Here is a 12,736-nt window from a genome sequence, read left to right as displayed (position 1 = left end):
ACGGGGCTGGCCCGGCCACAGGGGCCGCTCTGCCCGCCCAGAAGACCCCAAGACCCTCAGCCGGTTCCTTTTACAATACTCTTTATTTGATTAAAGACTTGGTATTCTCTGTGTACACTGGAATGTGCTCTATTCCCTAGGCCAGTATCGTACAGGGTTACAAAAAGTTGGGGGGGGGGGGAAGAATCTCGGCTCGGTTTAAATATTACCCTCCAACGAATTTAAGAAAGAAAAAGGAAAGAAAAAAGCTCCTTCAATGCTTGAACTAACCTCGACTCCATTTTAAAATCCTACAGACAAGCAACTCTCGAACACGACCGAGCAAAGGGGATCCATCGCCTACTTCGCTAGGGAACAGGGTTTGCTCTCCCGCCCCCCCCCCCCCAGGACGGGGATCGGGGTCGATTTCCCTTGGGGTACTGCCGACAGAGGAGACACCACCAACTTCTTTGGCAGAGGACCCCCACGGGAGCAGACACACGCTCGCTCCCCCACAAGGGCTCTCTTGGGAGCGCAGTACACGCGTTTTTAGGGCGCTTCCTTCCCATCTGTGCTCCCCTGCGGACCTCGCTGGTGGCCGGTGAAGCTGTTAGTGATGGGCCCCGAGCCGAGCACGAGATGAGTTTTGAGGGGAGCACAGGTCTGAGATGAGGCAAATAATGCTCGTGAGGCAGCGGGAGGAGGACCACATGCGCTGGGGCGCTGCTCGCGCTCGGAGCAGCCCCACGTTTTCTGCACGGAGGCAGGCAAAGCCTTCAACCTCCCAAGAACCTGAAAGGGCCCTGGGGAAGGACACGCAGCTGGGTCTAACCGAATTAAACTGCCTCCAAAGCCCAGCCTGAGCGCAGCTGCAGCAGCCAGCCAGCCAGCCCGCCGGTGCAGGGGGCAGTCCCTCCTGGACGCTCTCCCCCAACTGCAGCAGGAGCTAGAGCATGCAGAGCCGCAGCCCGCGCTGCCTCGGAGCCCTTTGCGAGCCAGTGAGGTGAGCCCCGGGCTGGAGAGACAGCAGTAAGCGTGTGGGGCAGCAGGACCCACACCCCGAGGCCCTCTTCCCCACCCCACGCCCCTGCTAGGAACCCCCCCACCTCCCCCTGACCTTTGAAAGTGAGGCCAGCTTGCTCCACTCCTACCAGACAGAAGCAACGCGCCCCCGGCACGCTGTTATCTTAATGCCTGCTTTCACCAATGGAAACGAGAGTTGAAGGCCGAGGAAAAATTAAAATGGCAGCACCAACAACGGAACAGCGCGTGAACGCTTCAGAAAGGAAGAGAACGATGTCTGGTAGGCTCTGGGACTGAGCTCCGGTCATCTTCAGGGGAGAAAGGGACGTGTCAAAACCAGGTTCTCTGTGGAGATCTTGCTCTTCTGCCGGCCAGTAAAAATCTGCCAAAGAAATTTGTAGCCTTTCCCCCCATGAGCACGTCAATTCTCTGCCAAAAATGTCTGTGACCCAGGAACGCTGCAGATGCCAGGCAGAGCCACGTGTCTTAGCAGAGAGGGGGCTGCGGCGTTCCCAACATTCAGAATAAACTTCGGCTTTTTTTTTTTTTTTTTTAATTTAAAAATTTCTTCCTTTGCGATTCCCCACGGCTGGCATTACAGGATTTCGTACTTGTCCACCAGGAAGGTGGTTTCAGTGGAAAACCTTACAGGGCTGTTCCCGTCTACCTGGGTCACTTTGGTAACCTGTGGAGACAACACGCACTGTTAGCTCGGCATCGAACGCCACTCCCCACCACGGCTACGTGGTGCTTTCTGACGCCGGGGCGGTCACGAGGACAGAATCAACCCAGGCCCGAAAATGCAGACAAGCTCTGGGAAGCATCCGCTGGCACTCCCAAATCCAGCCAAGGCAGAGGCAACTTTGTGCCTTCACTATGCAGGGCCCACACGCCCCAGCACGGCCATCTTTAGCCGGCGGATGACTGAGGCAAGAACGACATCGCACCTGCGGAGCACCAGCAGCCACCATACCTGTATGTTGCAATAGTTCTTTTTGGAGATGAAGGAGACTTGCACGGGGAAGAAGTCATTTGGCTGCCCTGCTATGCTGAACTCCAGGCTGCCACTCTTGTTTTTGGCATCTATCACTGGCAGGCACCACTCGAGGAGATTTCTCCGGCTGTCGTGGCGATACTCGCCATCAATCTCCCCAATCACCGGGGCGCCAACACCGGACCTAGAGCAGGCAACGAGAGGCTACAATAGCTTATCCGCACGGAGCTAAGAAAACGCTTGTCAAGCCCGTCAGCGCGGCCAGGGAGGGGAAGGAACCGACGGGATCCAGGATGGCACTTGTTAGCGCCGCCCGGACGAGGAGCGTTACTTACGGCAAGGGGATGGTGATGATCACGTCGTTCAGCTCTAGGCTCTCCTCTTGCAGCTCGTATTCAATGTTAACATCGCAACTGTTCCCGCTTTCTGACGGCCAGCAGTTAACTGAGGGCACAGAAACGATACACTGAACCACGCCGGCTTTCTACGTGGCACGGGCTCTCAAAAGATGCCGCCCTTCGAAACGCGCGGCAGAGCCATCCCCAAGAAATTCTGACTTAAAGAAAAGCTTCTCGTTTTCTTCAAGAGAAAACGCATGCTGCTGAGAACAGGTACCATCCAACAGAAGACGCGTGGTATCTGCAACATCTTGCAACGTGCCACGCTCCAGCCTAGAAGCCGGCAAGCCTGTGGCTGAACATCAGCCTCTTTCTGCCCGAGCCCCCAGACACACGCTCGCACTCACTTGTCAATGGAATGAAGGACTCTTCCGTGGTCTGCAACCTCCACTTCAGCACGCCCACGTCACTGTTAATAGGGAATGACTTCTCAGGGTTCTTCAAACCAATCTGCGATTCTGCAGTGAAAAGCTTCTTGTCCACGTTGGGGTGAGTCTGAAAGGGGAACATATACCCGAGCTGTAACTCTTAAGCCTAAGGAAAGAACCGCATGTAGGTAATGAGGGTTCTACTAAGACAGGCCTACGCATCCCAGAGTATTTTCCTCAACAAAATACGCAATCAGTTTCGCTCCTTGCTCAGAAGCCCAGCCGGAGCACATCTGCTTATTGAACTGGGATTCCTTCCAGAAAATGCTGATCTGCCAAGAAGAATCCACACCACCGTGATTTTTACTGGCCACTGTGCCAGAGACCCTAGAGAGGCACCTCCTGGGCTGATAACCTAGAGAACGACTTGAACAGCTCTTAAAATCTCAGACACCATCCCAAAGACCCGTATCAGCTGTCTCTCTTGAACAAAAAACAACCTAATGCTGCTGGGAAGAACACCTCCAAAGCACAAAAATACTACTTCCCTCAGCAACCTTAGTGCACACGTATGACAGCAGCCAAACTCGGTTTCAATATTCTCTCTTTGCAAGCTGCTTTTTAGAAGCTGAGGATTTTTGCAAGTTAACCAGAAAGGCAGGAGTCAGCACTGGGTTTGATCTCGTCCGGGAGCATCGTCAGGAACTCACTCACGAGATGCGCTGATAAGGAACCTCCTGCTATATAAGCAGACCTGCAGCCAGCCATGTATAGAAAAGCTTTTGGTGAGGAGGAGGAGGGAGGAAAAGAGTGTATCAAAGCAGCGCAATCTCCAGGGCCCAGTAAGGTCACACAAACGGAGAGGGAGAAAGGGGAGGACGTGTCTCTAAGCATCTTCTGAGCTGCTATCGCTGACTGTGATCAAGGGCTCTGGCTCCAGGAACTGTCTCGGAGGCAGCAGTGACAGAACACGAGCGACCTCGAGAAGAAACGGCTTTCTAGATAATAAATTAATTCCTCGCTAGCACAGTAACTTAATTCTAACGCTCCCGCTCAACAAGCAAAGCTGGCTTCACGCAGAGGAGCGCTGAGCAAGGCACCAGGCTGCTGCAAAGTCCAAGTGAGATCAGACAGCGTGCCAACGTGCGTTACTGGACAGATAAGGCTCCAAGTGCAGTAAAGATAAGTGCGCAAGACCCGATTTCTCAAGTGAACTTCAGTCTTTTGAGTGTGAGCTGGCCCTGCATTTATGCGGTCTGCAGTGACTACTCCCACTTTCAATGCATTTGCTGCGAAGGCTTGGACAAGAACGTAGGACAGCAACACACCTGAGTACTTCCAAAACTTTACCCCAGAGAGCAGCAACAGCACGTTTGTCAGCACGGGACACCAAACAGGCTTTACCTGTAGCTGCACTCCCCTCTTGTCTTCATTTTCTACGTGCAGGCGAATCCGTGCAAACTTTTCGTCGGAAATGTGCAGCATGATCATGCCGTGCAGCTCCATGTTCTGCAACCCCCCGTCACGGCCACAAGTCAAGGAAATTTTCTCCTCTATTTTCATGTGCACGCTAGACAGGACAGGAAAAAAACCCAAATATCTCAAGTCCTACACTTGGCATCTAACAGGCAAGGTGAGACACAGGCTACATGTCACGAGCAAGTGCTCCCAAGAGCACGATGGCCCCAAACAGAACAGCACAGATGGCATGGCGGACGTGTAATCTGAATTGAACTAGCTATCTCCTTTTTTTGCTGCTGTGCTTTACAAGATTTTGCCCACCACCTTTTAAAATGAACGGACCAAGTGAGCACACATGACCTGAGCGGCAGGAAAAAGCCTGCTCTGAGAACTATAAAGCTCACGAAGCGACACGTGCATCACAGAGAGAGTTGTGAGGAGGAGACCGCTTGCAAAGCGAGGGCAACACCTACCTCTCCATGTTAATGGGAGGAGCAAGAACTTTGGCTGCTTCTGTAGAGCGCTTGCCTACGGAAGTCATGATATTTTCTCCTTCTGATTTCAGCTTGTCCACGAAGTTGTCCACCTCCTTCCCCTTAGCGCCGAGTTTCAAGGCTTTACTGGGACCTGAAGGCCTAAACAAAAGGCACAAGAATCTCCAAGTCAGCTCAGGGCCACAGATTCCTCCTTCCTTGGTTGTCTTCAAGTGTCGTAACCTGGCTATCCCAACAACATAGCTTTCACCTCTGCAGCCTTTTTTTTGGGGAGAATGCGCGCGAAACTGACGGTGTTAGGCGTAGGATGCCAAGTTATAATTTGGATCCGGATTCTGTTCCTTGCAGCCCAGAAAGCCAACTGTATCCTGGGACGCTGCTGCGGTACACAGCGCAAATGGTCCTCAATAATAAAAGGGGGAGGGTATCTCAAGAATACGCAATGTATACCGGCATACGGGCACCCACGTTAAAGGCTCAGAGGTCAACACGCGCAGCTTGGCAAAGCTAAGGGGGAGCGTTGCAGAGGCACGACCACCTCTACCTGTACGGTGACCAAATGGGAGGGCTACGCAGACAAAAACCTCACGTTAGAGAGCCTTTATTTGGGCACGTGGTTTCAGCCTGGAACGTTTGCCCCCTGCCGTACACGTACCTGGCAGGCGCGGGCGCCACTTTGGGCTTCTCCGTTTCAATGATGGTCTCTGTGATCATCGCCGCCGTTGTACCCCCAGACACGGCCGAGCTACCAAAGCCACCGAACCCGGGTGCCTTTTTGCCCTGTCTCTCTGCGTCTCTCCTGGCTTGCTGCAATTCCTTCGCTTTACGGCGCATCTCAGCTTTTGCTTCGCGCTCCTGAGTCTGAAGCAAAAGAGGAGAGAGGCCTTTAGAGCTTTGCAATCTCAATCTTATTCTGCACAGGAGCTAAGTACACTTCCTCGTAAACCCTTTGCAAACTACAAAGGAAACAAGAGACGGGGATTTAGTTTACCAAAAAGCTGAATAATGTTTTACAACCCCTCTGAAAGCGGTGTAACACCTTTGCACGAAAAGAGCAGCGCTACCCAGACAGAGTAGCCCGTACCAGGCTCGCAGTTATTCCCCGCTCACCTCTCGGACTGCTCGGAACACCTTTTCTTCATGTGAGTCCATCTCGGTGAAGGTCCGAATTTGCGCCAGGTTTACGTTCTCACGGTAGCCCAGGGCAACAATTTCATCAAAGGCAAAAATCAGGTCAAAGCAGTGTTCGGAGATCTCATTCTCCTCCAGAGCTCGACAATATTCAGGGATCTAGTTAGGGGAAAACATTTTAATGGAGTATCCGAGGACGATACTGCGTAAACACTTTCTTTGTACTAACCCCGGACTTCGCAGCTGCGCTAGACCCTCCACACAAGACCAGTTAAGCACTGTTAAGATGCTCTTCCTAACTTTACGTTGTTGATAAACAACAAGATGAAGTTTTGCCATTATTAGTTTTTCTATGCTAAAAGAATTGGACAACCTCTTAGCCAAGTTGTAACGCTAACTTGGAGGAATCTAAACACACACTGGGGCCAGCGAATTTCCTGAAGATCCTTTGGTTGTGTGAAGACAGGTGCACAAACTTGCTGCTAAGAAATGCACGTAAAGTAGCGCTGTACTTCTAACAATCACATGCTGTAATGTCACGTTGCTTTTAGAAGGAATACGGGTGTTCTCTTAAAAGCAGAGAGAATATGTAACGCTAAATTTACAACATCATCCCTTTGATCTCACCAACTAAACTGCAACCAAAGATTTTATTTTTTTTAACGCGTTGTTCAAAAATACCACCAAAACTTCAAAGCTCGCTTCCAGGTCAGGAAGAGGCTCTGGAAAATCCAGCTGCCGGGCGGAGGCAGACAGCGCTCCAGCACCAGTTCACCAACAGGTTCCCTTACAACGGCACTCATTCGGGCTACACGCCTGCCAACTCAGCATTAAGCGACAGATCCTTACCACTCTGGAGAAGAGCCGGAGTGTTTCCAGGTCTTCCAGGATGTTGCTGTTCTTGGTGGTGATCAGCACCATGTAGAGCTTCTCCATCGGCTGATAGACGTACCGCACGCTCTCCGTTTCCACAAAGGTGTGCTGCTTCCCCGTGTTCATCAGCTTTGGGAAAGCCGCCAGCAGCCCCTCGATGCGGGTCCGAGTCATCTCCACGAACTGCCGGGAGACGATGGCCTTCCCCGCCTTTGTGCAGACGGCTGCTGCCAACAGCACCTGCGGAGAAGGCAAGCGCCGGTTAGCCAGGCCTCCCACACCGCGCAGCCTCTGCGAGCCCGGCTCGCTTAAGGAAAGGATTGCTTCCGACTACATTTCACCTTCACGTGTACCGCGCAGTCAGCTGATTTTCCTTAAAACGTGATTTTAAGTCTTTTTCTGGGACCGGCACCAGGAACTGAACAGAGCAGATCTTGCTTTTCTCTCCCTCCAGTTCACGTGCTGTTCTGAACGAAAGCTCTCGGTGATCCCGTCGGGCAGACGCAGCAAATCAGCCTGCTCCTACACACGCAGGGGTGTGACACCCCCCCCACCCCCCCCGAAAACTGCCTTAGGGGAAGTTCTAGGTTATTGAGTTTTCTGTCAGTCCAGCCCCAGCTCACAACTAAACAGAGGAATACTGTAAAACGTGACGTTTCTTCCCAATGCCACGTTTGCAGAAAAGCCAGGTTAATAAAGTATTGGCAGCTATATTAATTGCAGCCCATGGATGACTCTCCTGGGCATTTCAGACATGTTATCACACCAACAATAAAAAGATCATAAGGCAATGGCCAGCCTAAGTTTTCTCATTCTCTCAGACTACCGATACGTCCTCTTCACGTTTCTCTCTCATAGATCAGCTCCTTAATTAACTTTGTTGGAACAAGGCAGTTTCTGCGCTTAAGATCCTTTAAATCCTCAACCGCCGCTACTAATGGCTGTCTAACAACGGCGAGTACCAAAAGCTCTCACACACAGACCTGTTTCAAGTCCCACCTCGGCCCCGGGTAGACAGCGCTCTGCGTGCGGACCTTGATAAGAGTGCCAGGCTCTCTCTGGACCACCCTGGGGCTCCGCAGCTTGACCGCTCGGGGCCAAACACGTTCTAAATTACTTACGGGTCGGAAATAATCTTTCTCCCCGAAAGTACTCAGACCACGGTGCGAGAGAACCAGACGGCACCGAGGATCCCCCGCTGCACCATGAACGCACAGCTCTACCCTTCCGCGGAGCAGCGTGTGCCAGTCTTTGCTGACCGAGACCGCCGTCAGACACCGCCGTGGATGGGCAGTAAAGAGCAGGAGCAACTCCGAGAGAGAAAAAGCTCCCAGCGTTGCACTCTACACCGACACGGGAGCAGCCGGCCACGGCCCGCGCCTGCCTGCACCCAGCACTCGAGGGGACAGCCCCGATACCCCAAACGACCTTTAAAACAAGCGTAATGCCGCGTACCTAGGGCTGCGGCCCCCAGCTCTTCTGCCGAGGGGGCACCGCGGCTCTGTGAGCGGTCCTCCGCCGCCGTTCGCCTCCTGCTCGCCCCGGACGCGGGCGGAGACGGCGCGCCCGACCCCCCCGCTGCCTCCCGAAGGCTGACGGCCCCCACCCCGACTCCCCGGGCGGCAGAAGACCCTGCTCTGCCCCGCCAGGCCACGGGGCTCCAGCAACCGGCCTGCGCCCGGGCCTAGGCGAGCGGCGGGCCTACGAGCCGGGGCGGGGAGGCGCCGGGGCGGGGAGGCGCCGGGGCCCCAGCGGGAGCTCCCCCAAGCCCCGCCGTACCCGGCAGCGGCGAGCGGCAGGCCGCGGGCGGGCCCTTACCATGGCGGCGGCGGCGCTGGGCTCGGCGCTCGCTCGCTCGCTCCCTCCGCGCTCCGCGTCCCCTCGGGCAGCCCCACAAGATGGCGGCGCCGAGCCACGTCCCCAGCCGGAAGCGCCGTCACGCACAGCGCGCGGGGCGGTGGCCCGGCGGTCCCCGCCCCGCCCTTCCCGCTAGGGGGCGCAGCGGAGGCCGGGCCGCTCTAGCCGGCCAAGGGCGAACGAGGCGGGCCGGTCGCCATGGCGACGGCGGCGGAGCGGTGGCGGGGCGGCATGGCGGAGCGGCGGGCGCTGGAGGTGAGCGGGGCGACGGGCCGGGCCGGGCTATCCCCTCCTCCTCCTCCTCCTCCTCCTCACCGCGCCCCTCTGCCTAGACCCGCCTGGTGGAGAACCAGCCGTACGACGAGAGCCTGGACCTGCCGGAGGCCGAGGAGGCGGGCGGCGCGGCGGGGAGGCCGGCCGGGGCCCGCTCGCCGCGGGTTGGGGACGCGGGCCGCCCCCGGGGCTCCCGCCGGCCGGGGCTGCCCGGGGCAGGCGGCGGCGCCGCTGATCGCAGCAGCGACGAGGAGGGCGGCGGTGGTAAGGTAGGCGCGGGGCCGGCGACGGGAGGGGCGGCCCGGTGAGGCCGCCCGGTGAGGCCCGGTCCCTCTCGCCTAGGAGGAGGCGGCGGCGGCGGCCCGCTCGGCGCCCCCCGCTGCTCTCAGCGAGGATGAGGAAGACGACGACGACTCGGAGGAGGAGGACGATTCCTCCGAGACCGACTCGGAGGACGACTCGGAGGAGCACGGGGCTGCGCTGGAGGGGTAAGTGGCACTACCGGCCCTCTGCTTGTACAGAACCTACCCCAGGTTAATCTTTGCCCGCTTTCTCTTCCTTCCTTTAGTGACTTCAATCTCACAGATTATGACTACCTGCCCGTATCTTCTGAAATCAAAGAACTCTTTGAGTACATCAAGAGGTGAGTTGAAGGGGCTTTAGCCCGCTCTCGGCTCGCCTTTGTGCCAGTTATCCTGGCACGTTTCGCAGGGCAGCTGCTGGTCACCCACGCCGTGGCAGTGTTCTTTCCCCAGGTACACTCCCAAAACCATAGAGATCGAGCACAAACTGCAGCCTTTTATCCCAGACTTTATTCCTGCAGTGGGAGACATCGACGCGTTCCTAAAGGTACAGTTTCTTCAGGTTCCTCTGTACCTCCCGCCGCACGAGCCCAAAGAGAACGCGGCGTCAGTGCGAGAAGGGCAGTCAGGCCGTATGGCCCAGAGGCTGGCCCGTCCCTGCGGCGGTGCGCACCCTTGCCCTGCACTGCCGGAGATACCGTTCTTGGGGTACCACGCTCTGTTCAGTCACCTCTCAAACAGCGCATGCGTCTTTTGGGGCGAGGGCTGCGTCCTTCTAGGGTCTGATTTTTAAACCGCAGGGAGGCTCTGTATGAAACAGCCCCAACTTTCCCCGCTTCAGACTCCCGTAGAAAACAGGGTCTCTGCCTATCTGCAGGTTCCCCGTCCCGACGGCAAGCCCGACAACCTTGGCCTGCTGGTCCTAGACGAGCCGTCGACCAAGCAGTCGGATCCCACCGTGCTCTCCCTTTGGCTGACAGAGAACTCCAAGCAGCACAACGTCACAGTGAGTTGCAGGGCACTTGCTGCACGCTGGCTGGAGCAAAAACATTGCATCTTACTTTTGTCTGTGCAACTATAGCGTTGCAGCACAACTGACAACTTGGCTTTAAAAGCAGCAAAACCTGACCTTTTCCTCTAATCTATGGCTTTAAACTGCGATGGGTCTAAGTCTTGCTTCAGGCAAGTCTTGGTAGAGGCTGTGGATCTGTGTGCTTCGGGTGAAGCTTTGTTTCCTTTTCGTTGTCACTACCTGGTTTCACTCTGCATTTTGTCTCCCAGCCGCTCTTCTGCCTGCAGAAATCGGTTGGTGTAGCGCGGCTAGGAAAAAGAAAAAGACTTCGTTAATCGGGAGCGAACATGGGGTTTGCAAAAAAGCCCCCAGACACCACAAAGCGCTTCCAGGTTTATATTTCTGTTTTTAGCAGCAGATAAAAGTGAAGAGTTTGGAGAATGCAGAAAAGAACCCCAAGGCCATTGACAGCTGGATCGAAAGCATCAGCGAGCTGCACCGCTGCAAACCTCCCGCCACAGTCCATTACACCAGGTGAGCCATTACGTCGCCTCTGTCTCACGCACACTCGTGCGGCATAAGCTCAGGTTGGTGGGAGGCTGGTAGCAAAGTCTAGGAGCGCTGAGTAAAACAATCAACATCTCTCCGCGGGGGAGAAGACACGCCGGTTTTCAGGGGAGTCCTACCATGCACGTGTGCGGGATGCTCCGTTTCCCCCCTCTGCACTTCTCTTTCCCTGCGTAACTTGAATTAGTTTAACAGTTAGCACACAGAACTTGCGACTTAGCACGCGTAGCTTGTTTTGATACCAAAAAAACTCACCGCAGTGACCCTCGGCAGACATGCAGCTCGCTCTCAGCTGGTTTGAACAGAGGCCGTCCTGTTCCCAGTGGTCCAGCAGTAGGAAACCATTTCAGTTGCGTGCGCTCCTGAAGTTGATGTTCTTTTCCTCCCTGGCCAGGCCAATGCCCGACATCGAGACCCTGATGCAGGAATGGTCACCGGAATTTGAGGAGCTCTTGGGAAAGGTACGTTGTCTGGGCAATGAGTAGCTAGCTCGGTGCGTGATGGTGGAAACCACCTTCCGTGAAAGATGGGTTCCTGCTCCATTTCGAGCTCTTTGCCCTTAGCCCCGTCGGGTTTTTTCCTACTTACTGTGTGGGAGCAAAGCTGACAGCCCCATCCATTCCAGGTGGGCCTCCCGACTGCAGACATGAACTGTGACCTGGCTGAATACATCGACATGATATGCGGTAAGCGAGGGAGGCCGTGCCGATGACACAAGCATACTGCTGGCCTGGCACTGTCCCATGTAAAGCGAGACACCTCTAGGTACAGGCTCAGCCCTGGCTAGCCAAGATCATTCTCTGCTGCCTTCCGTAGGAAGCAGGCTCTTGTACCGCAGGCGCCTGCGGTCTCTGGTGAGCGAAGGCCCAAGTAAATCACGGGCAGAGGGATGCTCAGCCTTTGCTTACGGGCCTCCGTGCAGGTTGGCGCGGCCCTGATGCTGTCCCACGCTTCTACTCTCACTCGTAGCCGTTCTGGACATCCCCGTGTACAAGAGTCGGATCCAGCCTCTGCACGTCCTCTTCTCGCTCTACTCGGAGTTCAAGAACTCACAGGTACGCAGCTCCAGGCCAGCACCGCTCACCCAGCTGGAAGGATCGTGAAGCTGCTCTCCTTAATTCGGCTTTGCTGCACTGTGGGTGTTTGTAAAGGGCCGGCAGGCTGCCGTAAGGGGATCCAAAGAACGTTTTCTAAGCTGCTCTTTTCCCTACACAAGGGAAACTGCTCCTTCCCTACACAAGAAGTCTCGGATGCGCCGCAAGGCTGGGGCGCCGCATTGTTTAACAGTCCGGCATGAGCCCAGAACGCTTTTCCCACCAAAGTCAGGCAACTGCTGAGCCCAGAGCTCATGCAGAGCAGAAGCGGCTTGCGTTTTCGGATGCACACGTGTACTCTAATGACAGGCGAGTCTTTGCACTAACGCATTCTTTCCCCTGCAGCATTTCAAGCCCCTGGCTGAGGGGAAGAAGGGCAGGAGCCCGCCGTCCAACCCGCCTTCGCAAGCGGCAGATGCGGAAGCGTTAAGCTTTACTTAAAGCTTCACCTTAAGCCCTCATCGTCTGGACCAACGGCTGCTGCCGGACATTGAGATTTGACCAAAGCAACGCGCAGCGCTTCAAAAGCCTCCCTGGTTTTATAGAGGCTCCTGATCTGTTCTGCATTCACAGAGTAGGACTTGACTCGTCACGTTGATGGTGAAAGCTGCCCAATCCCCCTGTTTTTAGACCTGCCCCCAAGCAGTTCAGCATAAAGCCTGCTCTTCCCGACAAGAGGCTCCCTGTGCCGTAGGTGCGTCGGAGCAGAGGCTCCTCGAGCATGCGCTATGCGTGCTAAAGCAAGCAGGAATAAATTCCACGCTCGGACACACCACTCAGATTTGCCCAGTGTGTTCCGAGCTCTGATCTGGGGATCTCAAATCTCCTCTGCCCCATATTATTGAGCCCCTTTTTCTATTCTCCAGCCTCTTAGCTGCTGCCAAGGAGAAATAACCAGTGCGGCACCACA

The 12,736-nt window shown here is 55.5% G+C and overlaps 2 protein-coding genes and 1 long non-coding RNA gene across 7 annotated transcripts; 1 reads left to right on the top strand and 2 right to left on the bottom strand.

The window, feature by feature from the left end:
* Positions 1-64: 64 nt before the first annotated feature.
* Positions 65-8,664, bottom strand: ARCN1 (archain 1). Of its 2 annotated transcripts, none has more exons than XM_054803433.1 (10): positions 8,540-8,664; positions 6,698-6,961; positions 5,828-6,007; positions 5,373-5,578; positions 4,697-4,858; positions 4,167-4,332; positions 2,742-2,889; positions 2,332-2,440; positions 1,976-2,180; positions 65-1,687 (listed from the first exon to the last, which is right to left on the bottom strand). In XM_054803433.1, the coding sequence occupies exons 1-10, from the start codon at positions 8,540-8,542 to the stop codon at positions 1,598-1,600; spliced, it is 1,533 nt and encodes a 510-aa protein (XP_054659408.1). In that variant the 5' UTR covers positions 8,543-8,664; the 3' UTR covers positions 65-1,597. The 2 variants fall into 2 exon arrangements, with proteins under 2 accessions (XP_054659408.1, XP_054659409.1); XM_054803434.1 differs by lacking the exon at positions 8,540-8,664 and adding an exon at positions 7,063-7,218.
* On the top strand, positions 8,646-12,603 carry IFT46 (intraflagellar transport 46). 4 transcript variants are annotated; one of them, XR_008574116.1, is made up of 11 exons: positions 8,646-8,833; positions 8,911-9,120; positions 9,197-9,339; positions 9,420-9,494; positions 9,607-9,700; positions 10,031-10,159; positions 10,578-10,699; positions 11,127-11,193; positions 11,358-11,418; positions 11,655-11,787; positions 12,172-12,234. XR_008574116.1 is itself a non-coding variant. In XM_054803439.1 (11 exons), exons 1-11 carry the CDS (start codon positions 8,777-8,779, stop codon positions 12,265-12,267), a joined length of 1,137 nt encoding a protein of 378 aa, XP_054659414.1. In that variant the 5' UTR covers positions 8,646-8,776; the 3' UTR covers positions 12,268-12,603. The 4 variants fall into 4 exon arrangements, 2 of the variants coding, with proteins under 2 accessions (XP_054659414.1, XP_054659413.1); XR_008574115.1 differs by having other exon boundaries at positions 11,549-11,787; XM_054803439.1 differs by having other exon boundaries at positions 10,581-10,699; positions 11,702-11,787; positions 12,172-12,603.
* LOC129196253 (uncharacterized) lies at positions 10,067-11,629 on the bottom strand. Its single transcript, XR_008574117.1, has 5 exons — positions 11,321-11,629; positions 10,988-11,148; positions 10,852-10,909; positions 10,283-10,473; positions 10,067-10,189 (listed from the first exon to the last, which is right to left on the bottom strand). It is a non-coding gene; the product is annotated as an uncharacterized LOC129196253 (long non-coding RNA).
* Positions 12,604-12,736: the final 133 nt, after the last annotated feature.

The sequence above is a fragment of the Grus americana genome, chromosome 24 (genome assembly GCF_028858705.1).
Source record: "Grus americana isolate bGruAme1 chromosome 24, bGruAme1.mat, whole genome shotgun sequence".
Lineage (NCBI taxonomy): Eukaryota > Metazoa > Chordata > Aves > Gruiformes > Gruidae > Grus > Grus americana.
The sequence above is the reverse complement of the archived record's forward strand: the minus strand, read 5'-3'. Positions and strand labels throughout refer to the sequence as shown.

Bases quoted from the DNA above. Each gene is read 5' to 3' on its own strand.
- IFT46 (XM_054803438.1), top strand. From the start codon at position 8,777: ATGGCGACGGCGGCGGAGCGGTGGCGGGGCGGCATGGCGGAGCGGCGG. The intron at 9,701-10,030 runs GTACAGTTTCTT...GCCTATCTGCAG, and splicing joins ACATCGACGCGTTCCTAAAG to GTTCCCCGTCCCGACGGCAA. The intron at 10,160-10,577 runs GTGAGTTGCAGG...TTCTGTTTTTAG, and splicing joins CCAAGCAGCACAACGTCACA to CAGCAGATAAAAGTGAAGAG.
- ARCN1 (XM_054803433.1), bottom strand. The intron at 2,890-4,166 runs GTAAAGCCTGTT...TTCCCCTTTCAG, and splicing joins AGAGGGGAGTGCAGCTACAG to ACTCACCCCAACGTGGACAA. The intron at 2,441-2,741 runs GTGAGTGCGAGC...CTGTGCCCTCAG, and splicing joins GTCCTTCATTCCATTGACAA to TTAACTGCTGGCCGTCAGAA.